Raw genomic sequence first — 27981 nt, forward strand, 5'->3', positions numbered from 1 at the left:
TAATATAAACTATATATTAATAACGTTAATATTAATGTGCTTATGCAACAAAAAACTGGCTAATATTTAATTTATTATAGTTTGTTGCATGTCATATGGGATCGATATTAATGATAATGATATTAAAAATAAGACTTTTTGCGCGATCAAATTTGACCATAAATTTTTTTTATTTATTATAATTTATTATTTTATTTTATTACATCTCAAGGATAGCTAAAAAAAAAAGAGAAAAATTTGTATCCGCGAGTTACACGAGTTAGATAATACTATAATTTTAAAATTAGCCAATCATCTCTATCCAGACTACCCAATTTTTGTTAGCGTTCTGTGACCCCATTCTGCACCAGACCCAAGGCCGAAGCGATCAGGTCCAGTGGACTACACCCAACTGCGGCCGCTCTAAAAAAACCACAACATGTCATACTTCATATCGCAGGTCGCTGGAACTTCCGGAAGCCGACCGAAGCCCGAGCCCACTCCCCGTCCTCTTCTTTCCGGCGTTGAGGCAGAAGAGAGATGGCCGCGCCGCTGCAACGAAGGAACCTCTCTTTAGCTCGCCTCCTCCTTGCCCGCACCTCTCACCTCTCGCAGTCGAGATCGCTCGCTTCGGATGCCATCGTCGAGATCAAGCCCGGGGAGATCGGAATTGTCTCTGGGATTCCTCAAGAACACCTCCGCCGCAGGGTATCCTCTCGAATTCGCCCGATTTTTCTTCTGCCTGTGATCAGTTTCTTTAGTTTTATGGTTTCTCTTTTTGTTCCCAATCGAAATCATTTCGCTATTTATAAAGAGATTCGCTGTCTAATCTATCTCTGATCAGATTCCAAAAGCCAGTAGAGTTTTGATTTTATTTTCTTTTCTCTTAAATTTCATTTATCCATTTGAATCGTTAATAGCTATGACTTTTTTCGGTGATATGGGCCTCGGAAACTCTTTAGGACAAACAATTAGACAGATGAGGGCAAAATTTTTTTGGAAGTTTATTGCATTTTCTTTACAGACATTAGTGGATTAAGATGGTGGATTTTTTTAGCCTAAATTATGGCGATTTTTGTGCTTGTGGACTTATTGTCCATATTCGAAATGAGATGAAAAGGACCTCTTGGTAAACATGGATCCTTTCATATCACGCAAGAATGTTATGCGAATAGAAAGTAATTTGACTCGACTGTTTTCTACGTTTGATATTTTACCGATCAATAGAGAGTTTGTTGGATCAAAGAATTAGCTTATAACACTTTCACCAAATCTCTCTCCGGAAATACATGACTTCTGGCCTCACTTTCTTTCACCTACTTTTACCATGAAAGATCTTATTCATGTCAACTGAAATTTGTTAAAAATGACACCAAGCCGGTATTGCCTTTGTAGATGGTCTAAATGTTGGGGTGATGAATTGTTATGAATTCTAAGCCTTGTTCTTCCCTCTGTGTTGTGTGCTGAAGTAGCAAGATTGCACAATCGTTGTTGAATTATTTGTTTGAAGGAAGGGAAGACCAGCAGGATATTTTAGTACAATATGAGATGTTTGCAAGGCCAAAGACTCTTATAATAGTTTTCATGTCATTTATTTTTTGAACTATATGAATTATTGTGGGGTAGATTTGGTCAATTTAAATGCAATTTACATCTTCTTGTATGCTAGCATTGTTACATCTAAATTTGTTTTCATTTTTTAAATTTTTGAAATGTACTTTGACATATGTTACTTATAGTGAATGCAACTTACTAGAAATAAAGTGTACTATTTTGTCAATATCTTAAATATGGATAATATATGAAATGAAAAGTGGGGGGCGGGGAGTGGTAAGCATTGTGCTCTAACAAAAACCAACGTTCATCTATTTTACAATTAATTAATTTGAAGATATGGAAGTCTATCTCGTAATAACTATATTCATTTAAAGTCTTCATGGAAGTCTAGTAAGAATTGTGCTCTAACATTCATCTATTTTACAATTAATTAATTTGAAGATCTGGAAGTATATCTTGTAATACCTATATTCATTTAAAGTCTTAATGGAAGGCCTAAAAAATGTCAAATTCTTGGTTACACCTTATTTTATTATTGTCTGAAGCATTTTGACAAAAAAAATGTGATCTAAGAAACAGTGTTTTTAGAGCACTGTGTAAGCTTTAGTTTTCTAGCTAATCACATATTCTGCGCTATGATGCATGCATATATTATGCATTGCACTTGTGGATAATTGTCTCCTTTCTCTCACCAATCAGTAGTTATATGTAAGATTTTATGCTTACCTATAATCATATTACTTACTACAAAAGACAATGTGTCAGAAAATGCAACGATGTTTTCTTTTGATGCAAGCATAAAATTTAACACTTGCTTAGGGTTACAAAATACAAGAGAGCCATTTAGATTACATTTTGTTTGCTTTGTTTGCTTTGTTTGCTGGCATGATTAGAATATAGATTAAATGCATCATCATCTTGCACTTGTGGAAAAATTGGAAATCTATACATAGAGTGCTCATAATCTTGGTTTATTTTCATTATAAATTTCAAATCATTCTGAGGACTCCCTGTGAGGATCCGTGCGGGCGCGTGTTTAGTCCCATATTAATTATTTGCTAGGTAAATCTTAGATACTTATACAGGATCAATGAACTCAAATAATACCTTCTAGTTTGCTATTTTGGGTGAGGTTTTGGATTGTTACAAATGATATCAAAGCAGATCCGGCTCATAACTTAGTGGACTAGGAGACACTGTGGCACGGATCCATTGGGGTTGACCACGGACCGATCATGGCGCTTGTGATTAGATTTGAATGGATTTGAACTCTTACCCTGATAAAAACGTCAGGGCGTGAATGAGGGTAGTATGTGAGGACCTATGCAGGCGTGTATTTAGTCCCACATTAGTTATTCACCGAGAAGATCTTGGGTACTTATATAGGATTAAGGAGCCCCAAAAAATACCTTCTGCCTAGCCATTTTGGATGAGATTTTGGGTTGTTACAAATGGTATCAGAGTAGATCTAGCATATAACCTATATGGACTAGGAGACATTGCAGCACGGATCCATTGGGGCTGACCACGGACCGATCGTACTGCTTGTGATTAGATTTGAATGGATTTGAACTCTTAGCCTAATAAGAACGTCAGGGCTTAAATGTGGATAGTATGTCCGGACCCGTGCAGGCATGTGCTTAGTCCCACATCGGTTATTAGTTGGATAGATCTTGGGCACTTATATAGGATCAAGGAACCCAAATAGTACTTTCCGGCTAGCCATGTTGGGTGAGGTTTTGGGTTATTACACTCCTTTGTAAGAAAGAACCTTTACTATGCACTTCTTCAAAATTTTGCATACTAGAAATTTTGTAGGCCTCATCTTGTCCATTGTATGTTCTTTAGATTGTGCTTCGTCCTTATTCCAAATCTGAGCACATCTAATGAAATGAGAATTCTCTTGAATTCCCTCTCACTATGTCCATCCTAGTCTTCTAAGGCTTTGTTTTCTTCTTTTCTGATATTTTGGTCTGGACTTCTTTTATATGTTCTTGATCACGTAAGCTATGCATATGTAAAACAACTTATTGGGTTCACCCAGATGATAAAGCAGATACATTCGAAATCCATACTCAATCATTCTGGCTCACAAAAGCAAATGTTAATTTTATTAAATTTTCTTTAGGCGGCTCTATACCTTTTTGGAGACTCTGTTCCTTTAATCAAACAGAAAATTTATAAGGTGGTTTTAGTTGGTAGTAGATGTATAATATGTCAATACCTCTTCATTATCAAGTACATAACCAACTGTTTACTAGCTATTTTCAAAGGGACTCTTGGACAATGAAGGCTGATTGTCCCTATAGGAGTTTATCAAAAATGGCCATTGAAGCACTTGGGTAGCCACTTGGATGGCCATGCGTGATCATTTGAGTCTTACTTGTAAAAAATGCTAAGCAGTCATTTGGTAACTCAGCTGTTTAAACATCTTCTGATATGCTTTATTGTCCATGTCATCAGTTTATCAATTTAAATAATGATCCATAGATTCTTTGAACTTGTAGCTTGTCAATGTTTACTATGTTTTATTATTGATCTAATGATCGAAGTAGATATTCAATACCAGCTGTTTATGACTTTACGTACATGTGCCCAGTCCTAGCCTCATCTAACAAGAAGCTACTCATTTTGTCTCCTGTTGGTGAACAAAGGCACTCACAGTCTAATTATCTTACTGTATCCAAACACCTGCCTTTCTCTATTGGTGAAAAAGCTATCTCCTCTCAAAATGTGGTTAGCTAAGAAGCATTGACTCCAAGTCAAGGCTTCATGGAAGGATTGAACAAAATTTTGTGTTCAGCTGTCAATTTCCTTACAGAGGCTACTTTAGGCAATATTTGGCCTATCATGACATTTAGAAGGCCAGTTGATGAGTAGGACTGCTCAGTAACTCAACTCATTTAACAAGGGAGATTAATTGGAAAATGCTTTTTCTCTAGAAGCCTCCATCTCCCTCATTTTGTTCTCATCCTCAATTTTTGTTTAAATATATTCTTTATTTTAAATATTTTTTTTCTCTTTTTCTTTATTCTCATAATTATCATATGTTCTACTTTTCTGCTCCTTTTATTCCTATGGTCGATAATGATGCTACACCCCCATAATGATTAAGACAGCTGCCAATCATACAAGTCATTTCACTTAAATTATAATGTTTCTAACAATTTTTTATTATATAATGTGGCTAATTTTGATGTCAAAGTCATTCTTTTCGCATAACAGTTTAATAGGCCCTTTAACTGCATAAACAGATTAATGCAAATGTTCAACGCTATTCTATTGCTTATGTTTAAAAAAGAATAGAATTAATGTTAGATTTGTAATTTTGTGCGGCATAATAGAGCAGTGAAAAAATATATCAAAATTTCTTTGACTGGATTGAGAAATGTAATGCAGCTTCCCATGCATGTTTTTATTATTTATTGAATGAATGTATAACTTATGCTTCATCTGTTCTATGTTTTGGACAGAAGGATTCCTTTTGTGCTCATTTGCACTTTTTTGTAGGTCATAATCTATTCACCAGCTCGGACTGCAACTCAGCAAGGTTCTGGAAAAGTGGGAAAGTGGAAAATCAATTTTATGTCAACCCAGAAGTATGATTCTTACTGATTTTTTATTTACCATTTTTTCTTTTTAGTTAAAGGAATAGTCAATGTTTGTAACATAATTTTTTTAGTGCAATCATATTGCACGGCAGATTGTTGATTTTTTTTTGATTGACGCTAATGTGGTTTTTAGATCTCATCTGTGAACGTGGACTTCTGAATCCTTCTGTTCATGCAGGCTATTTCAGCATAGCTAATTGTTCTTAATTATGTTTATGATGTTGAGCAAGTCGATTACAATTTTATCTACATTGCATTCATTTGTTATGTTAGTCCATTTGTTTCAAGAATCAGCTAAGCTATTTGGATCTCATATACAGCTAGCTGATGACTCCTAAATATGTAAACCATCGCAATTATCCCATCTGTAGTATTGGGAGATATCTATTTGATCAGAAATGACATGGGGATTTTATTTTTCAACTGTATATAACCTGAGTGATAACTAAAAGAACATATCACTTTTATTCAATGTCGGTAGAATCGGGCGGTTCAGGACGGTTCTGCAGACCTTGCTCTTATTCTTTGCTACTTTCAAAATATAAAGTTTTGTGAATAACCACTACTAAAAGACATGATGAGAGGCATTCAGGACAATGGACTTCTTTAAAACATTAGTGTAAATCTAGGAAACCATTTATTCCAGAAAGAAAAAATGAGGGATGCAGTGATAGTTTCCTTTCGTGAGGGATCTGAGAAAAAAGTTATGATGATGCAAATTTTACCTAATTTTTTAGTCCAGTTCTCCTCTTTTTGATACTTGCATTTGGTAAGAACATTTCTAGCTGAGGATCATTTGATAGTTTACCATTGAATTTGGAGTTGTAATCATTTTTTCCTGTTCGGTGTAAGGTTTATGATTCAAATTTCAGATCAACTAATTCAGCTAGGAAGATAGGTGATGAAGTATCATGATGGATGTGGAAGGAGGGGTACTGAACAACTTATAGATCAATCGAGCAATATATAATATAACATATGCCTTTTCAATTATTGAAGTAACATTGTCATGGACAAGCATATTTAATGACTGAAATGTGTATTAGTGCCATCTACATAAATTGCATGCACCAGCCAAATTAGGAGGAGAGTTGCTGCCTAAAGGTGTTGTTGGGGCAATGGAGCAACCACCTTGGTTTAGCCTAGTTGGGGTGGCCTATAATTTAGTCAAGAAGTCAAAGTCTAGTATTAATTATTCTATAATAGCTAGTGGTTGTTATGCTTTAGTGTTATGTTATTAATCTTGAATGTGTGTCTTAATATTCTAGGATTATTAATTATTAAAAATATTTTTTTATTTATCTTTTGGAAAATTGTAAGTAAATGCAGTGGGATATGTAAGGTCATCTTGCATCTATATAGATATATAGCAGGGAAAGAAAAATAGTGAATAGTGAAGAATTTGGAATGACATTTGTATTAAAGTTTCTTTGAATTTAGTGGTGGATTCCACTTGTTATCTCTTTTTTCCTCCTTTCCTCTTCCCTTATCTCTTCTCCCTCTTTGTTTAAGTCCCTACTATTTTCTACATTAGTTGGTATCAAAGTATTAGTTTGATCTCTCATCCCTTTTACTATTCCCTCTTCAACAAGACATCTTCATCTTAAAATCATGGTCCGCAACAACAAGAAGTAAGTTGAATCCCTTTGACACGGTGAGGAGTTAATGAACATGAAGGATGCTTGGCTAGACTAGAAGGATAGATAAAGGTTTCAAAGAAGTAACCAATTAGTTCGAAGAACAAAACAAAAGGTTCAAGCAACTTCAAGCTATGCTTTCTCAACTCATGACAACTAGAACTTCTTCAATTGAAAGGCTATCATCCTCTGAAGGTTTTCATCATAGCATCAAGATCATCATGAGGGTAGCACAGCAAAGACATCTATAGGCCTACACCATCAACTTCTTAACAAAGCTTTGAACACAAGGATGAGTTCCACACAGTGGAAGTGTTGGACACTGAAGCAATGGAGCAACCATCTTTGTCAGCCCGTCTTGGTTGGTTCCCATTTTGGAGTGGCCTATAATTTAACCAAGAGGTCAAAGTCTAGTGCTAATTATAACTCTTAATATTTTTAGGCTTATTAATTGTGTTTCATGTATGGTATTTTTTAGAGTTTGTAGAAGTATTTATTTATTTGATTTTTGGAAAGTTGTAAGCATTAATGCAGTTGGAAATGTAAGGTCATCTTGTCTCTATATCAAGGTCCACCGTACCGGGTCCGGTAGGCGTACCGGTTGCCTACCGGACCGGTACGGGCCGGTTCGTACCGTGCTCCGGGCGGTACGAACCGGGAAGCTCTTCCCCGCCGGAACCGGGGAAGAAGAAGAGAACCAGAGAGAGCGCGGGGAAGAGAGGGAGAGAGCCCACCTTCGGCCGCCATCGGAGAGCCGCGGTGGGGCGTCGGAGGCCGGCGGGGGGCGGCGGAGCCCGCGGGGGCGCTGCAGAGGCCGCGGCCGCGGCTGCGTTTTTTAATTTGGGGATTTTAAGTGAAGTCGGCACATCGGTTGCCGACTTCACTTAAAATCCCTAAATTAAAAAACGCGGCCGCGTCCCCTGTTTCTTTCGAAACAGTGACGCGGCCGCGGCCGCGGCCTCCGCAGCGCCCCCGCGGGCTCCCCCGTCCCCCGCCCGGCTCCGCCGCCCCCCACCGGCCTCCGACGCCCCTCCGCGGCTCTCCGATGGCGGCCGAAGGTGGGCTCCCTCCCTCTCTTCCCCGCGCTCCCTCTTTTTCTCCTCGTCTTCTTCGTCTCCGGCAAGGAACCGGCCTGTACCGGTTTCCACGGCTCCGCCGTACCGGTAGCTGGCCGGACCGGTTTGTACCGGCCCGTACCGGCCGGTACGGGCCGGTTCGGCATACGCTGGTCTATATAAATAGATATGCAGTAGGAAAAGAAAAATAGTGAATAATGAATAATTTGGAATGAAATTTGTATTAAAGTTTCTTTGAATTTAGTGGTGTATCCCAGTTGTTATCTCTCTTTCTTACTTTCCTCTCCTCGTTCCCTATCTCTTCTCCCTCTTTTTTGCTTAAGCCCTACTATTTCCATTGTCAGGAGGTGTGATGTTGAAGCTTTTAGATTGAGAAAAAAAGAGAGAAGAAAGATGGAATAAGAATGGGTAGAAGAAAAAGCAAGGAAATGTCTTCTTTTGGTCTTCAATAAGTTCACATGATATGGGAAAACTGTAGCTTATGCCACTACAAGTGTTTAGTGCAGCTTAGGAGAAACCTCCCAGTTTTGACTGTGCCTACTTTAATTTCTTTAACCATGAGTGTACCAGAAGTTTGGGATTTGGAACTATTTCTTCATGCACTAGAGACAATACCATGGATAAATAATCTGGACTTGCACAAAGTGGGTTGTAATAGTAAAATTTGGCTTCTCTCTCAGATCATTCTATACCATCAATCAACACATACACGTGTGGGCATAAATATTTCTGCTAACTTTGTTTAGATTTTGTGTCTGTCGTAGTGCTTGTCGTTCCTCATTTCTTCTTGTGGTCTGTAGTTTTTCTTAGGAATATAGTATAGTATAATGACAAAAATGATTCAGTTGTGTTTTGTGCAATATGCACTTGTTTTGACACTGTATTGCCTGTAGGTGGGAGAATCCATTGATGGGCTGGACTTCCACAGGTGACCCATATGCTAATGTGGGTGATGCAGGTCTCAGTTTTGTCAGTGAAGAAGCTGCAAAAGCATTTGCTGAGAAGCATGGATGGGACTATGTGGTAAGCATTGCTCATTCATAACTCTTTTAGACTGTTAAAGTGAAAGATGATACCACCAACTTTTGATATAAACAAGTTTTTAATTCCTGTGATTAGCAGAGTATTTACTGTGTTTAGATGAAATTTAGTGCTCAGTCATTTGTAATGTACTCATAGCTGAGTAAGCCGTGGTTTAGTGACAAAAGTCCTTTTGCACCAGTCTCATCTATTGCCTTTTGGAAGACAGACATGCAATTGTTTGTTTGGTTGACCTTTCTTCTAAACTTGGATTTACTATCACCAATTGGTACCCTTGTACCTACTTCCATTTATTGTGCTCTGGACCTACTATGGTTGGAAATTTCCAAGACGTTGTTGGTAGCCATGGAACTTGTTATGATTTTTCTTGTTATCTTGAATCTGATTATGCAGAATGCATTTTCTTTAGAAGTTGTCCAGGCCAGATGAAGCTGTCAGTGCTTTCCGATGATGTCTAATTGCTGCATCACACTAAAATTTAAGAGGACAATTACTTTTGGATAAAATTTAGAAAAAACATCGTTAAGGAAGGAAATGAGGTGTATACTATAGACATACATGCTTATGATAATGGAAGAAAAGTGCATGATGAGTGCATACCTCCTACCACTTTTTATACTAGATCATTAAGATAAGATGATGAGAGACTATAGCCTTTGTAATTAGAGAAGAGAAATGATGAGACCCAATTATCCAAATTAAAATCACTAATCATGGAGCTCTCCATTGTAAAAATTGGAGCTCTATAGATGCATTGGTAGAGTCCTGAGTTTCTCGAATACAAACTTCTGATGATGTTGATCTCCTTCTGACTTGTACCTTCATTATGAGTTACACTTATTCTACTCCAAGTAGGACTTGTAAAATTATTAAATATGTACCTCTCCATTCCATGTGGAATTTGGATATGGTGAATCGGTCAAGACCGGCATCATCCATTCAATACTTGGCCTCTAGGGCATTCCACAGTTCCTTAGCTGTCTTGGTGGGAAGGTGCATATCCTAAAGACAATCGGATAAGGCACCAAGAATCCTATGACGAAAATAAAAGTCTATTTATTCGGGGGTTTTAGTTTAAGAACTAGAGGATCCAGTTTTCTGGGTACTAGGAGTTAAAGCTAGGTGGGTGGTCAACCTAGAAGATGGTTTAGGATCAGGTAATTGTATAGCCGAGATCAAAGTCGGCCGAACGGGACCGAACCGTCTGGTTCGGCTCGTACCAAGCCGACCAGGTCCCTGACCAGGTTAGTTTGCCTAATAAAATTGGGTCCGGCTCCAAACTGGCCGGAACCGGACCAAACCGGTTGGAACCGGTCGCGAACTGGACGGTTTGCACCGAGTCGGCCTAGTTCGGAACCGGGCCCCCTCCCCCTTTTCTTGTTAAAAGAAGAGGTTAAGAAGGCTCGAGGTCTTCCCAACATTACTTCTCTGTAACACTTACACCCTAATGGCTCTTCCTTTTCCTCAGTTTGAAAAATTACACCGATTCAACATAATTGAAGGAAGATCGAGAGATGCTTAGACGAGGCCACATGCTACCCAATCGACTCGGTCAAGAAGGCGACATACATTCTCCCAACATAGCTAGACAGAGGGGCACAAAGGGAAGCAGGCAACGAGTGGCATGAAGGATAAGCAGGCAATTGCTCTGTACGCCAAAAAAAAAGGCACCTGCAGCCTCCAGGAGAGTGTGAAAGAGCAGCCAGTACACTCAGATTTAGAGACGAAGAGTAGCAGTTCTGGTAGTCATTGATCAGCTGGCCAGAGAGAGTGGAGGACATGAGACCACCGTTTATAAGACAGCCGCAGGGTGGTATTTGATTCACCAGCGAGTCTTAGTTTACGCATGCTGCACATGATAGGGACCACAATGCATGATTTGAAAGAGCCTGTGAGGATACGATTGCATATAGAAGACGGGCTCCTCGACGTTATTCAGGAAGACACGATGCAGCTGTAGATGATTCACACATGGAGTAGGATCCATAGATGTATTAAATTTCGAGTCGTATACTGCATCCTATTACCCACAGCCATAGGCAGCCTATGATTCATACAGATACGGATATGGATATGATACGTTTGAGGCATCTTCTGGTGGCTACTATCCTACATAGTACGAAGCATCTTACGAGTCGGATTTTGCTGTCGGTTTATTCGGATGGACTTCTTCACAGTTGTTTTATCAGTCAGATGACACATCTCAGAGCCAGAGCTTTAGCGAGAGATTCAAGAGGCTTATAATTTAGAACGTGTTCCTTATAGGATAAGCATACAAGTCTATAATGCTGTTTGCTTAGAGAGGTGGATTGATGTGCCTCGTGACTATGCTAATAATCCGGATATCTATGAGAGGAATCACCACTCGACGAGATTTTATATATCGATATGCATGTTGTACTTTAAATATATATAATTGATTATATTATTTTATATTTTTTTACCTCACTAGTTGATTTAAGAATATTTCATTTTGCTTTTTGTAGCATACATCTCACTAATCATTTTATGTTTTGTATCACTTTAAAACAACAAGATGCATCTTTAAGTTAAACCGAGATCATAGAAACATCAAAAAACATTAAAAAACATCAAAAAAAATTAAAAATACATCAAATTAGACTTAAAATTATTGAAAAAGTTGAAAAAGATTGATTGCTAATTAATTAAACTTAAAAAACTCAAAAAAAAATTGGGTGTGCCGGTTCCGGCACACCCAAGCATATTGTGTGTCGGTACGGTATCGAATTGGTACCATACTGATCCGTCTGCCGACCAGTACGGGTCTCAGTACCAGTTCAACGGACCTTGGCCAAGATCAAACTTAAAGTGGTAAGCTAGTATCTCACTTAATTCTGTCATTTTCTAAAGGAAGAGCCATTACACTTTTAAGGTTTGATATGTTGAATTCATACTAACTAAAGTCGACATCATAAATTAAAAAGTTTTTGTTCATCTTGGGCTCTAAAAGTTCATCTAATTTGCACTCATTTTTTTAATCTAACTTCCAAGAAGTAAAGAATATCTCACATTTTTTCTCTTTTCTTTTATTTCTTTTGTGAATATGTCTTATGGTGTCCAGAACAACCGTAAGCATGATGCTTGCTAAATTTTTGGAAGTAAAAAATTTGCACTGGTTGATGATAAAGTGACAAATATCTGTTTTTTTTTTTTTTTTTTTTTTGCATGTATACTCTTCTAAATATACGAAATTGTGTGAATACAAAGTTGCTATTTACATGAATACTCTTATAAAATACTCTTTTTGCATGTATACTCTCGATGTTACAATTCTATCAATCACATAAGTTCAAAAGGCATTTATTGGAATTAAAAAATAATTAGAATTATGAATTGGCCTTTTTATGATTTAACAATTAAATCATTTTTATAATTTTTAGTAGTTATGCTTAAAAAATAGCTTGAAAATCAGAAAGTTATATGTGAAGCAATAAAATACAAAATGGCAATTTTAGAACTCATCGTGTTAATTTGTTCCATATTTATTATACTTAACTAACATTTGTTTTCAATTTTTCATTTTTCCATTAAAAATAATCTAAAAATCATGAAAATATCTATTAATTATTTAAATGCATGAAAATGATATAAATGTTAGATTTATACGAGACATTTGCTGATAATTTTTTAGATTTTTATGTAACATAGGAACTTTTAACTTTCTTGATTAAAATATTAGTTATATGAGCTTAAATACTTTCAAGAAGATATTCTAGCCACAAAAATTATTGCATATGCATGCTATGAATGCAATCATACTACCATATTTTTGGACTAAATTTCCATATATTTTAGTTTTTATTAATATCTTAATATATAAAAATATTTCTAAAAATAAGATATTGGTCCAAAAAACAAAACTCGCCATATTGTAAGCTGCCGTCCACCCTACAACATATCCAATATTCAGATAAAAAAATTTGACATGGGTCTCCCATTTTCTCTGATTTATGTCATCTTTGGGCCAAAAAAAAAGCAAACAAAAGATTGGAGGGCCTCACCTGAATGGAGTACCCTCCTTTGCTGTGGTGTTGGTGAGACCCTTCCTGATGAGAAGAAAGGAGCAGGGAAGAAAGAAGCCTGCTCCTTTCTTCTCCCTCTCCTTTCTCCTTCGAATGTAGGACATCCTTGATTAGGCAAAATGTAGGGATGCTTGATGGGTTGTTTGGCTAAAAGGTTAGGAAAATTTTGTGTAAGAACCTAGGGTTTATGTTGGTATATAGATGGATAGCAATTTGGGTGCAACATGAGAGCAAAAGGATGAAGTTTTGAGGATTTTATGTGAGCTGGAAGTAGAAAAACAGGAATAAAAATTTTGTATATTTTGTGAATTTGAAGGCTAATTAATTGATCATCGGCTATGGGTTTTGTTGCTTTTGGTTGCTTGGGGTTAGTGGAGATGGAATCAAATCTAAATTTAGATTTTAACGTGCTATAATTAAAGAAAAAAGAAGAAAAAAAGAGAGAGATTTTATAGGCATCACACCTAGAATCCCGTAGAAATGCATCACACAACTATCAAAGAAAGCATAACTTCTTAGAAAAATTCTCTGAAATTTTGACTGCCTTTTTTAATAATGGGAGATTACAACCCTATTTATAGAGTTCCAATACACCTATTCCTACTAGAACTTGGACTCCAAATAATAAATCTGTAATTTAACTAATAAAACGCAAGTGAAGATCAGAAATAAAGTCCCAAAACATAAATAGATCTAACATACAACCCATGAGCCATATGACAGCCCATATCCAGAAAATCTGGAAAATTACAAAAATGCCCTGGACTCTAAAAATTTCAGAAATCACTAATAAAACTAAACTAACATTATATTACTGCTGAAAATATAAAATTATGATTGTATAATGACTAATTGACCCTAAGCAATGTTCCAAGAAGGTCCCACATCATCCAACACATTCCAAATCAAGGCTTGAGCATTAGAACCAGCATTAGGATGCCTTTTATAAGTCTTCAATGGCTGTTGTCAACATCCTCCATCACCTTCTCTCTCCCTCTCTCTCCTCTCTTTCTCACATTATGGGGCTAGAAGGGCTCACAAGATGCCTAAAGGATCTTTAAATCCAGCTGCCCCCCTTTTCTTTAAAAAGGAATCGCGAGCTGTCTCGGTTGGGATCGACTCATATCGACAATATCGATATCTGTACTTGGTGGAGCTGATTCGGTTTGGCAGTGACAACCAAAACATGTGACATGTCGACCGAACAGAGGTCTATGTTGGCTAGTACCAACCCTTCTTGGCCAGAATGCTTCGTCTGGAGTTGGTTTTGAAGACTTGAGCCCTATCCTAGTGCTGGAATACAAGTACAAATAGAAATGAATTGATAAAGCATTGCCTGAGAAAAAATTCTGTCACTCCTAGTGGAATGGTATATGTTGCCGGTATCGTCTCATTTTGCCAGTATTCTAAACCATGGTTTGTCATATCACCTTCGACATGGATTCACCCATTTCCCTGAAAGAATTTTCTTTTTTAGGTCTCTCTTTTGGTCTATGTAGAATTATCATTATTATGTTTATGGAAAATGAATAAGATCGTACCATTCAATTAGTCCTCATAAAGCTTATGTATATATCTCTTGACTTTTGCATCATGACTCCATTATCTCTTGTGCAGGTGAGGAAGCCTCATACACCTCTTTTGAAGGTATGTAATTCTTTCCTCAAGCATGTTATCCTACTTATAGTTAGTTGAGCCATTGCAAATTTATAATTCGAGCAAATTTTGAAATGTTTATTTGCATAAAAAGGACCATGAATTCTTTGGGATATTCTTGCTGTTTTTGTAAGTAATAGGTGCAACAAATAATCAAATAGAGCCATCTTCTTCATTTTTTTTTTATGGAGAAACTGTATGGTTGCTCCTATATTATTAAAGAATCATCAACATATGGAGATGGGTGAGTGTATAATAAGAATCATTCAACTTTGAAATTTATAAAAGAATTGTATTAAGAACATATGGGTCCTATAAGGTTACCAATTTGCTTGCAGCCAATCTTAGAAATGCATTTGTGCATGTATGCATAGCATGCGATAAAGGGAAATTCCACATTATGACTACATGGTGTTAAATAATTCATTGATAAAATCTAATATTCATAAAAATAGTCAAGATATGTTTTGAAGGAAGGAAAACAAGAGAGCTGCCCCATCTGACAGTATTTCTTTTAATGATTAGTAAATAACTACTTATTGTTTTATGATATGTTGATGGATCCTGAATGGGTATTTCCTTGTTAAGATATAATTAACAAACATGAACATTTGAGAACTGTCTTTTGGTTCAGGCTACTTAGTGTCATGGACTTGCAGTCCAAAAACTTAAGCTGTTAGGAGGAGGACCGACCCAAAAGCTAATAAACTCATGTGGCATCCTTTTTATTAGTCAATATGGGGCTATGACAATCTCCCCTATCCAATCTGGTGATGCCCTCGTCATGGTTGGCTCTTACTCGAGAGAGGAGGATACCCATGACCTGGGTCCTACTTGACCCTACTAGGTCCTTGACCTTGGTATCCCCCAATGAGGGTCTCACATGACTAATAAAGGTTATGATGCACAATGGATCCAGATACCACATGTCACGGGCCCAGCCTAAAAGTTTAACACTGACTCGCAGCTCAAAAGCTTAAGCTGTTGGGAGGAGGATCAACTCAAGCTAATAAACCTATGTGGCACCTTTTTTATTAGTCAATGTGGGATTATGACATTAGGCAAGCTATACTTGAGAAGAGATACCCTTTGGCTTGTCAAGACAATTGAATGTGGTAGGGAAACACCATAGTTCTTCCAAACATGTTGCCAAAAATAGGTGGCAGCATATAACGTTATCCTTTATGAGCTTTTGCTTGCAAATGGTTTCTTTGGAGATCGCTGCTTTCCTCCGTAAACCCACCATCTTTGATCTATTGAAATTTAGGCATGGCTTTCCTATCTCATGTTATAACATTAATAAAATGCTGAAAATCCAGCTTCATGACAATTGGAGTCAGAGTGGGTAGTAGACGAGCATAACTTTTTTGGTGTTTGATCAGACAATATCTGACCTTGTCTTTTGTTTGCATGTCCTCAAGCTCTGAACTCTAAAGTATGGTAAGCATTGATGTGAATGCTTTTATAAAAGGAAACAGTTTTTTGTAGGTAGGAAAAAAGGTGGAAACTTTACATTGTTAGGGGCTATGCTTTGTTTAACATGCTACTCTCTGTATTTATGAGATGTGCCCCTAGAATTAAATAAGTTCTTTGCCCATGTTATCTCTAAATTATGCTTTTTTGGATGTATGACCTTATATTTGTTATTTGCATGTATAACTATGCAAATTGCCTTTTGGTGTAGTTACATTTTCTGGTTGATCTGCAGTTTGAAAATGTTAGAAATATGTCTGTCTAGCAGCTAAAGGTCTAAAATACTCTTACAGTGTCACACATTTGTCCTCTGGAATCATAGCTACTAACACCAAAGATGATTCTAGCTGTAAGTTTGTAGGTTGGGTTATGTTTTAACCCTTTTGGACTGTGGCTAATGTTGGATAGATGAAAAGCAATTTGCAAGGTTGCACATAGAGATTGTAAAATTACAATGGTATATATGCAGGAAGGCATATTCAAAAGGTATATGTGCAGACAACCCTTACATATATATTAAAAGGATTAAACACTTAATCTCACCTGAGAAGTGGCCTAGTGCTCCACTTACCTGCATACTATATATTTAAACAAGAAGGAAAATGAATGGAAGAAGTTTTTGATTGAGGGATTGATGTTTAGGGTTTTCTGCTGGAGCCATGATTTCCGTTCCATAGCCTAAGGAAGGGGAGGGGGTTTGGGGGAGGGGAAACCATCCCATCCCCTGATATCCCGAAAGTTCCCGAACCTAAGTTTACGAGGTTCGGGTTCCCTAACCCTTGGAAGGGGAGACCTATCCAGAAAAATTGTCGGCCCACGAATGTGGTTCCGATCCCTCCGGTGATGCCAGAAGTCGTTTCGATATACGATTTTATCCGGTTCCTATTTTATTTATTAGTCACCAAGAAAGTCATGACTAAAAGGAGTGTTTTATAGGGCTAGCAAGTCGATTAAGACGATAGTGCCATAGATAATAGAAAGTTTATGGAGTAAGAGATAATTAAGGATACTATTGTTTTAAAGTGAATTAGATTAAAATTGATTATTTTGGGCAGATGGGGTTGATTATGGTTCCCTGAAAAGTGAAAACGGATGGGCGAAGGCCAAACAACCTTGATGTGACACAAAAACATGAATAATTGACATTACGAATGACAATCCAAAGCTTGCAGAAAAACTAAGAGCAGATCCGGTAGCCAGATGTCTTTTTTTCTAGTCTTTATATTTGAATGAGAGATGGCAGAGGGAAGGTTTGCACCTCCATTTCATCAGTTTGGTTATTGATCTCAGAGGCTTGCTGGTTTGGATTCAAATCCCTATAATTTGGTCTTGATCCAGGTACTTGTCTGATGGTTAATGATGCGTAATTCTCTGATATTAAGCAACAGCTTGACAAGATTTACTGCTGAAGGAATAACATTTTGGGGAATGAAGAGACAAGCACATACAATGTGAATATTGGCAAACAATAATCATGTGTAAAATAAGACTTTGCACATGTATGGCCTAGCAATACATACTGATTATATAAGACATGGTTTCACATGTTTAGTATAGCATATGGCAAGCAACATGGTTTGTATTTTCCAGAAGACAGTTGAGAGATGCTTGGACCTATCTTTCAGATTATGTTGCAGGTTAACTGTATGTGATTAGGAGTCAGAGTAGGAGACCTTTTTGTCGATGAACATGTCTTTTTCTCTTATGGGGTCTTTTATAATGGTATGGATGTTAGAATGACAATGATTTTGTTATATAAAAGCTACGGGTTATATCTAAGCCAACAAGATCTATGATGTGCATAAACAAGGTACAGTGCAACATCTTTTCATTGTTGTATAGTGATGTCTGAATTATTCCCAAAATCCTGTCACTGTTAATCAGACCTTTTGTGGTGGGTCAGGTTTCCTATTCTATGTTTTGGGGTGGAAGCACCATAACTTTTCTAGCAGTCTAGTCCACCGTTTCTATCTGGCTAAAGGGTTAATCAGATCTTAGGTATTTATGGAACTTCTGTATTCTGCTCTGTTGGAATCACAGGGGCCATGTTTTGGTCTAACTCTGTCTTGTAATTTATGCTTTTACATATCAGACTTGCCCTCCTGATAGTGTTGGAAAATCTTGGAGGTTGCTCCTGGTTTGCAACGAATTTAGATGGCATATCAGATTGGTCCAGTTTATCGTTTAGTGTTTCACCTCCTTGGTTTCATGGCAGTGTTACCTGGGCATATGTCACGAGCATCAGTTGTCCAAATTCTAGAAGAGCTGGACATGGGAACCTTCAAAACATTGGACATGGGGACATGTCCATATTACCAGGCTGTTTCCATGAACATGTACATTTATTTTTTATCTAAGGAATAACTTGTTGGATCAGTTGCTTTTAACTTGATAATATTGATACAACTTTTGCTAGAAGTTATGCTAGACTGAAAAAAACTTTTAAATGCAAAAGTTGATACTTGATAGTGATGACATCATGCTTTTTTGATTTGTAGTGTCAAGGTGTGTCATGTAGTATTGAGGCTTTTTAATATATGAATGCATAAAAAAAAAGGAAGTGTTTGGTAACACTTTTTCATGGGAAGGCTCTCTTGCCCAATTAGTGAAAGCAATTTGGGCAAAACATAGTGAAATATCACTACTTAAATCAATCCGAGGGCCTGCTTGGTATTGTTGTTGTTTTGTGTTTTTGTTTCTCAACCAATTAGGTAAATATCGCAGGATTGATGTTGGATATAGCATTTGGACAAAACTGCTGCTATCCCTTTTAATCACTTTTTTTTTGAAAGCAATAAGCCTTTGCTACCAAAAGCTCCAAAGATTTTACAATTCTAAAAATAAAAGGGTTTCATTGTACATGCGTTCGGTCTAGTTCGGTTTTTTCATGGATTTCTGGAAGCAAAAGCAGAAAATAAAAGCAATGTCAAACGGGCCCCATGATTATTTGCCTACCAGTTTTGTGATAGACAGGCTATTTGTGCTTTCAGCCAGTGTTCCTGAGTTTAGCTTGTTATGAGGTTAACAGTAAAAAGGACAAAGGGGAGAGATATATCCATGGTCAGTCTTGTCAATTGCAAGTGTGCAATGCATGGTATGCCATATCGTACCGAACCGGAGGATACTAGACGTACCATACCGTATCTGTTTGGTACCGGTATCAGTGGTGGCATACCAACTCCTCTAGGTGATAGCAGAGACGAGTCATGGTCGTAGCAAGTAACACGTGCCTCTTAATTATCCAGCATCAGTTATATGCTGCTGAAGACATGGATTCTGAAAAGATCTGGAAATGGTTCTTTCAGCTTCCTGATCTTATAAAATTTCTTAATCAATTGGAGCATAATTGTTTTTTTGTTTCCAACAATAGTGTGATCCTATGTTTTCCACGCCATGCTCTCAATATGTTAGATCGATTGCAATTGCTTAAACAATTTAAGCGTTATGTTTAAGAAGCATGTTCCTTTGACGTCCTTGCACGGCAGCCTCGTGATTGGATGGAAGCTAGATTGAATAAAAGCTTGTCATTTACGTTTTGTTGTTTACTGTTATCAAATTATTGTCAGTGAAGTGTTTGTTTCATAGTGACAGTACGTACTGTTTTGAGATACCATATGTTTTCTTTTGGGTCATTTTGGCTTGAATCTCTCTCTGTTCTGAAATTTTCCTTTGTGCAGGCAAAGACTTACGCAGACAATTTCAAGTGGAAGGGCCCCCCAAAGAGTGATGAAGAATAAAAACCACTCTCTATCTGCTCTCTAGTTGTTCTTTTTTTTTATTTTCCATTGTGGTTGGGCTTCTGATTTCTCTTTTGCGTCCAAACTGAATGCAACGCATGCAAGTCAGTCAACACTGTGAGCTCTGGCACATCTAACGATAAATAATATTGAATTAAACTCATTTCATTTCTATACACTCTCCAGTCTAGTCTCTTCTACCATACGGTTACAGCACTTCTGTTCTTAATATTGTTTACACGAGATAAACAGAAAAGGTGGAAGACGATGGAGAGCCGTTCAAAGCTTTGCAATAGCTGACAAAAGCCTCATCATCAAGTGTGGAACCTCCAGGTGAATTGGACTCAACGGTAGAGCCTTATCAAATGAAAGCTGCACCGACGACTCGGACAGGTCGAGCATCACATCTTGGCTGATCCTCTTTGATGCTAGCCGCTTCCCGAGCCCATGGCTGCCATAGGAGACCATCTAGTCGAGCCAGGGGAACTACTTGTAGGCGGAATTGGCGAGCTGGACCTGGTTGTGGGAGTTGCAAATGACCGCCAGGAGCACGATGGACTCCACCTCAGCCTCCACCGCCTCCGGTTTCTTCTTGGATGCCGGTGGGGTGGGGCTGGTGTGATGACCTTTTTTTTTTCCTTCTCTCTTCTGTGTTTTTTTTTTTTTTTTTTGTGGGAAGATTATGGAAAGTGTTATGGAAGGAGATGGCACATGCGCTAAGATTGGTTGCATGGAGAGGTGGATTATGGAAAGAGGACGCGTTGGCTCAGAGTGGGGTGATTCAAATGATCCATACCGTGATAGAATGGCAAGGTGATAGGGCTAAAATTGAATCAGATATGGATAGGATATTGGTGGGTGTATGTATTACAAATACAAATATAGATAAAATATTAAACAAATACTAAAGTTATTACTCTAAATAGATATGGAAAAGAACTACATATAAGCATATCCATATTTCTTCTAAATTAAGGAAACAAGTTGGATATTAGTTGTGAGGATCCGTGTGGGTGTGTGTTTAGTTCCACATTGATTATTTGCCGGAAAGATTTTGAGTACTTATACAAGACTAAGAAATCCAAAAAATATCTTTCAGCTAGCTATTTTAGATGAGATTTTGGATTATTACAAATGATATTAGAGTTGACTTAACCTGCTTATGTGGACTAAGAGACACTGCAGCATGAGGTATATGACGTTCGTGCAGGCATATGTTGGTCCCACATCAGTTATTTGCCAGGCAGCATGAGGTATATGAGATTCGTGCATGCATATGTTGGTCCCACATCAGTTATTTGCTAGGCAGATATTGAGTACTTACACAGGACTAAGAAACTAGAAATATCTTCTGGCTAACCATTTTGGGTGAGATCTTAAGTTATAATAAATGGTATCAGAACAAATCTACAGGATACTACAGTATGGGCTCATTGAGGTTGACAACGGGCCGATTGTGATGCTTGCGACTAGTTTTGAATGGATTTAGATCTTTAGCCTGACGAGGATGTCAAGGCTTAAATGGGGAAACTATGTGAGGATCCGTGTATACAGGACTGAGGAACCTAAATATACTTTCTAGCTATCTTTTTTGGGTGAGGTCTTAAGTTGTGACAAATGATGGTATTATAGTGAACTCGACCATGACCAATGTGGACTAGGGTATATTTAGCATGGACTCATTGGGGCTGACCATGGGCTGATTGTAGTATTTGTGATTAGATTTGAATAGATTTAGACCCTTAACCTGACGAGGACGTTAGAGTTTAAATGGAAAAGTATGTTAGGACCCATGCGAGCGTGTATTTAGTCCTATATCGGTTATTCGCCATAGAGATTTTAGGTACTTATACAAAATTAAGGAACCTCAAAAAATACCTTTTGGTTAGCCATTTTGGATGAGATCTTGCATTGTGACATTAGTTATATTCATAACTTTTTAATCTAAAATATAGATATATGTCGGGTATTATTTGAATATAAATCGAAGTTTAATAGAATTCAACAGTGAAAATTAGCACTAGTTATATAAACATAAGGACAAAAATATAATTTACTACATAGATCGTATATGACTCAAGTAATTTACTACTAGTTATATAAATAAATTGATATTTTATATATGTATTTAATATATTTTTTTTATATTATTAAATATTTAATATAATACTAAACTTCCCTCGACTCCATGTCCGAATAGAGTGGTAATAAATTTTACCGAATCAATTGATTCATGTCAAATCCCTCCATGATGCATTTTATTACAATTTTGACTAAGCGAGGGATCAAATGGTATAGTTCATTTGTTGGTAGCTTGGAGGATTACAAACATGACTCACGTTTTTGTGTATGACTTTTAACATATCATGATGAACATAATACTAAGTGTGCCAATGAGTAGCTTTGTAACGCTAAACCTTCGAATAGAAGAAGTCAAACATATATTGGACACTCTACAGAAGTCTTTCGCAATTGATTTAATCTAAGTATGGTCTGCTGAACTAGTACCAGAGCTCGTACTAGCTAGCAATCAATTTAGTATGGTATGGGTTCGTACAGTCATACCAAGGCGCACTAAAACAAAAAGAGGGAGAGGGAGAGGGAGAAGGAGAGAGAGGAAAAGTAAGAGAAGGGGGAGAGAGAAAGAGAGCAAAAGGGGCTTACTTGGGCATTGTTTAATATTGGTCAGTGTCGATCGACATTATCAAGAAGCGAGACAGGCGACTGAGCAAGCAAGATGGCAACCGAATGAGTGAGATGAGTGATCGAGTGACAGGCAAGACATGCGATGGAGCTTCGAAGCTCCTATCATGGTAGAAAGGGGGATACAAAGGAGAGCATAGCGTTGAGGGCATTGGGGGAGGGCTTGGGAGGGTGTTAAGGGACCAAGCTGTCCCAACTCCCAACCGCTTGATCTGTTTTGGTTCTTAACTAATTTGATTTGGTATGGTTTGAATTGCTTGATAGTTGATTCGAGATAATTTAGTGTACTATAGATATAGGGTATAATTATTAAACATATGTTACGATCAATCTCATCTTTCATATCAATAGCTTAAGCGAGTTTGATTTAAAATATTGAAAATAAAAAATTATATATATATATATATATTAATAAACTTTTTACATAAGTACTATCATTACTCCTTAATTATAGGATAAATAAATAATCATGAATTATATATTCTTCGAGATCTTATAAGAAAGATCATATATAAAAGTAGGAACACTTAGAAGTTATTAGTATTTTAAATAATTTTAACAATAAAGTTTTGAATAAATTGGTATCTTGTATATAATCAAATTTTATTCTAATCTAATTTTTAGAATTAATTCAATATGTCAGTACTAATATTTTTATTATAGTTATCATATTATTATATAATAATTATATAATAACTAATATCTTATTTAATATTATTTTATTCTAATTTTTTATTTTCATTTCAAATTCTATTACCTTTATTTATTATTGTTATCTTACTAAAAATACAAGATATATATATATATACATATAATTGAATTAATTTAATTGAATAATAAATATTTTTATATTGAATAAATTTTGAATCAATATTGAAATATTAATCGATTTGTTGATCAATTTGAATTTACATATACAACTCCTATGACAATGGTTGCTGAAAGAGTAATCAAAGTCTTTTGGACTCTCATAAATAGATTATATCTTATAGAGTAAAACAAAGTATATTTAATTTTTATTTTTTATCAAATATAAAAAAATACTTTTATAAAATAATGATCAAAATATAAATATTATAATATATATTAAATTGCTATTTAATTATCTAAATTTATAAAAATATTTTAAAAAATTATTAATATAAAGTAGAAAGTATGTTATAGCTCGATAGTGATTATATGGTATCAGAAGAGGGAGGGGATTTTCTCTCTTCCTCTCCCTCTCTTTGTTGTCTATTTCTCTATTGGCGTTTTTGGGCGGGCTGGGGTTCGTGTGGCAACTGATGGAGGTAGGTGAGAGAAGTGGGGATGGTTGTTAGGAATTGTGTGTGAGAGAGAGTGGTGAGTGTTGTTCCCTCATTTGCATGTAGTGAGGGCTCCACATGGTGCAAGGGCTTGTGTCATTTGATCTAAGGGCGTGCAAGGAGAAAATATATTCTAGATACGATCTACCAGCTCAGCTGTGGATGAGTTCTATAGCATCCTGCCACCTTGAGCTATAGTATTTTTTAAAAAAATTGAAACAAATCCACCCTAATCCTGAGCACCGCTCTGCCTAATGCTGAGCTATTTTTCCTTTGTTAGGGTTAGGGTTAGGGTTAGGCTTTGTGGGCGGGGAAATGGTTTAGGGAAGTGAGCAGATGAAGGGGGTTGTGAAATGGTTCAATAGAACGAAGTGCTTCATCATGTCCGAAGATGGTAGAGAAAATCTTTTTGTCATTAGCCATCGATCAAACGTGATTGTTACCGGACCCTGGTCGGGGGTGAGCATGTCGAGTTCAACGTCGTCGAGGGCGACGATAGTCAATTAAGGCCATCGATGTGATTGGCCCTGATGGCAGTCCATCCCAAGCAATGGTGGAGTCGTCCGCGGGGATGGGTATGGTGGAGGCGAGGGGAGAGGTGGTGGGGGCCGCAGCGGAGGAGGTTATGGCCGCAGGTATTGAGGTAGGAGCAGAGGGGGAAGGGGTTAAAATGGTGAAGGAGAGCGTTATGGTGATGGTGGTGGTGGTGGAGAGCCCCTATTACAACTACGGTGAGACTGGACATTTTGCAATTGGCCGGATATGTGATTGGATGGTAAGGGACAAATGGCTTTCCATGTTGTGTATTTTTACCTTTTGATAGGGTTGTATCTTTTGTGCGAAAGAAGGATTCACCTTCTTTTGCACGGTCCGCCATTGCATCGCGCAATGGTTACTTTGAGATCTGTGCATATAGATGAATGGAAAAATTTGAAATATTTTGAGATCTATGTAGAGAACAATCCGATGATGTTGCGGAAGAAAATTGGTCATTCTTCCGGTGCGAAAGGTACAGCCCGAACCTCCTACCAACCTGTTCCTTCGGAATAATGTAAAACTTTTCCTCTCTCAAAAAGACAAAAAAAATTAGTGTACATGATTACGTGCATAAGGACGCATGTCCAATAAAATATAATGTATAATACAAGCTATATTACTTGTAATTAAATGGTACAGGCGGCTGTAGAAAAAAAAGTGCAGAACTCGAATAAAAGATCAATCATTTCCATGAAGGGTGCACACGTACAACTCCGCGCGTCAGTGTGGATTGGAGAAGTTCGCGTGCGAGGGAGTACAACTTTGTAGTTTGGAATTAGTCTCTCTCTTGAGTTATTGACTTGATCGAAACCTGTCCAGTGATAAAAGAGACATGGTCCGTATAAAATATAATATAATACAAATATTTTAGAAGAGACATTTTAAGAATAGAAAAAAAAATTACATGGCATATCGATGCACTTATACGAGTATCAGAGATTTAGAGATTCAGGATTTTGGAGATTAAGAGTAATTCTAGCCTAGTAACTACTAAAATCATTGCGAGGGGCCCAACTCCATGTGGATGGTCTTTGGTTTCTCTCATCTCATTTCCTCGAGAAAAAACAGCCCATGTTTCCTTGCACGTGCGTCATTCATGTCGAATACTATAAATTGGTAACTTCATATGTTATGCTTGTTATCATTTAACATAGTGACTTCAAAACTTGGTTTGGGTCTTATTTATGTTGTGACTTAGGATAGGGTACTAAGAGAAAAAAGAGGTGTTGGGGTATTTAAGAGATGCAAAGTCATTATTTACATTAATTTCTCTGTTTTATAAAAGATAAGGTGGTCGGGATGATCCAAAATGAAATACTGTTCCATACTTTACATACTTTATTTTTAATGTGTTATGTTTCCTTTCGAAGAAAATTATACAATTTAGAATTAGAACTCATCTTAACGGCTGTTTGTGGTTCTAATTGGCAGGGCCTCATCAACTTTCTTTCTTTCTTCCTTTCTTTCTTTTTTCCAGAAGTTCTACACCCTTGGGCATAATAAAATTGTGTTATAACTTGAGTTGGCCGGACAAATCCATACGAGCGTAGCAACGTTTAACAGCGAGAAATATATACACTCTAAACTCGAGATTTCAAAGCATACCTTGACTTTAATTTCACATATTTAATATAGTTTACTTTGATCGCTTCTTAGAAATTCCAAGTCCATCTTGACATCAACTTCATATATTTAATATTTTTTGTGTTAAAAAATCAAAGAAGAGTCCCATTGTAAAACCATCAACCAATACCTCAATGCCAACCTTGTGATGGGATTCAATAGAATTGAACATTGATGTGACATCAAACATCCATCCTTGCTGACATTACATCACTGGATTGTAACAACCCTGATGCATTCTAACTCAAGAGGCTTACTTATCTCCAAAGCCTTTCAATTATCATGCCATCCACAAGAACTATGCTCAAGGATAAGATAAAAGCTAGCTAGAAGGTCTCATATTCCTCAAAGAGGGAAGATTTATTTATCCTAAAATATTTCAGGCAGCCTAACCTTCTCATGTGAAGAGATTGTTTTAGGTCAGAGTAAAGCAACCTTACTATTACGCCTAAGCTCATCCTCTGCTTGCTCATTAGTAAGCAAAGCATATATATTAATTTGTTGGGCATTCCATCAAATAGGATAACTTGATTACCCACATGGTATTTTCAAAATTCAGCAAGAATAATTCATACAAAATCACAATGTAAAAGATTTAATTATAAGAGCTAATTCATACAAAAATTGTGACAAGGAAAAACAATTTTCCAATGAGCCATGTGGACAAGAAAAAGAATGGCATATGGCATTTTTAGTGTTAGATTTGTCACTCATATAGAGAAAGCTGATGTGAGAAATTTCTTCTAGACCATAAAACACATAAACATTATATATACACTGAAGGATCTTGCGAGGAAACATTAGTGAAGGTTTTACTATTGAAAATAACTACCTAAAAAAATATTTATGAACAAACCAACAAACAAGTATTTTATAAATATTTGAAGGCTATTGGATGATCTGCAAAACAATTTAAGGAATAGCAAGAGTTTTCTGCAAATGCTATCTTCATCATCTATTTTACATATCGTTCGTAGAGAAACAAAAAACTGTTACCAAATGGGCCCTTAGCAATTATTCATTTATTTCAAGTAATTCAATTAGATAGTTTTGCAGCCATTCTTGCAGCTTCCAACCAAGCATAACTATAATCCTATTCATATAAAAATAAGATAAAATTGATTATGGGGAAATCTAAAAGTATAAAATAGCTTATTGAAATCTTTTTTATTTGCAAACCAAAAGAAACCTAAAAATCTAGGGCCTAAAGTCATTGAATAGCTCGAATAATTTTTCGAGTCGAACTTGAGTAGCAAAATATTCAGCTTGAAGATTTGTGAGCTTAATTAAATATACATATTTTAGTTTAATATTTTTAAATATAATATTATGTTACATTTGGTTTTAATTATGCTCGAATTCGAGCTCAAATATGACTTAATTAATATTTGAGTTGAGTCGATCTCTAATATTACTTTTTATCAAGTTAAGTTCGATCTTTGATTTTAAGGCTCAATCGATCTTAAATCAAGCTTCAAGTCCATATATTTTGAATTGAGTCGAGCTCAAGACTCTAGTTAGTCGACTCGACTTGATTGCACTCTTAAGTTGGAAAGATAATGGTACCTACATTACATGCACCATGCATGCTGAACCTATTACTTTTATAAAATTAGAATTCTGATTTTTTATTTGTTTAAGAAAAATAAAGAAAAAATTGAGTTTACGAACATCTCCTTAAAAAACATTTTATTTGATTTTTCTTCTTATAAAAGCATTCCTTATACATTATTTCCAACTATTTATTTTATAAAAAATAATTTTCCTTTGAAAGTTATTAAGAATTAATTTTAAGCAACATCAAGAACATCCCCAGTAATCCTTGGGTTGAAAAAAAAAGAAGTTGGGTGTTTAAGAACAACCCAGCTAGGTACAATGGTTTGGAATTTTGAAAAAATCCAAAAAAAATCATCAAAATTTAGAACGCATAACAAAAACTAAAAGAAATAAAGTTAAAACATAGACTTTAAGACATTTTTAAATTTTGTTTATTTACAAACATAT

At 36.5% G+C, this 27981-nt stretch overlaps 1 protein-coding gene across 1 annotated transcript; it reads left to right on the forward strand.

The window, feature by feature from the left end:
• The first annotated feature begins 416 nt into the window (after nt 1-416).
• LOC103722770 (NADH dehydrogenase [ubiquinone] iron-sulfur protein 4, mitochondrial) lies at nt 417-19988 on the forward strand. Its single transcript, XM_008813446.4, has 5 exons — nt 417-687; nt 5047-5135; nt 8754-8883; nt 14562-14591; nt 19751-19988. The coding sequence occupies exons 1-5, from the start codon at nt 520-522 to the stop codon at nt 19808-19810; spliced, it is 477 nt and encodes a 158-aa protein (XP_008811668.2). The 5' UTR covers nt 417-519; the 3' UTR covers nt 19811-19988.
• Nucleotides 19989-27981: the final 7993 nt, after the last annotated feature.

The sequence above is a fragment of the Phoenix dactylifera genome, unplaced genomic scaffold (assembly GCF_009389715.1).
Source record: "Phoenix dactylifera cultivar Barhee BC4 unplaced genomic scaffold, palm_55x_up_171113_PBpolish2nd_filt_p 000438F, whole genome shotgun sequence".
Lineage (NCBI taxonomy): Eukaryota > Viridiplantae > Streptophyta > Magnoliopsida > Arecales > Arecaceae > Phoenix > Phoenix dactylifera.

Coding starts and splice junctions, on each gene's coding strand:
- LOC103722770 (XM_008813446.4), top strand. CDS start 520: ATGGCCGCGCCGCTGCAACGAAGGAACCTCTCTTTAGCTCGCCTCCTC. Junction 688..5,046: donor AAGAACACCTCCGCCGCAGG/GTATCCTCTCGA, acceptor ACTTTTTTGTAG/GTCATAATCTATTCACCAGC. Junction 14,592..19,750: donor CTCATACACCTCTTTTGAAG/GTATGTAATTCT, acceptor TCCTTTGTGCAG/GCAAAGACTTACGCAGACAA.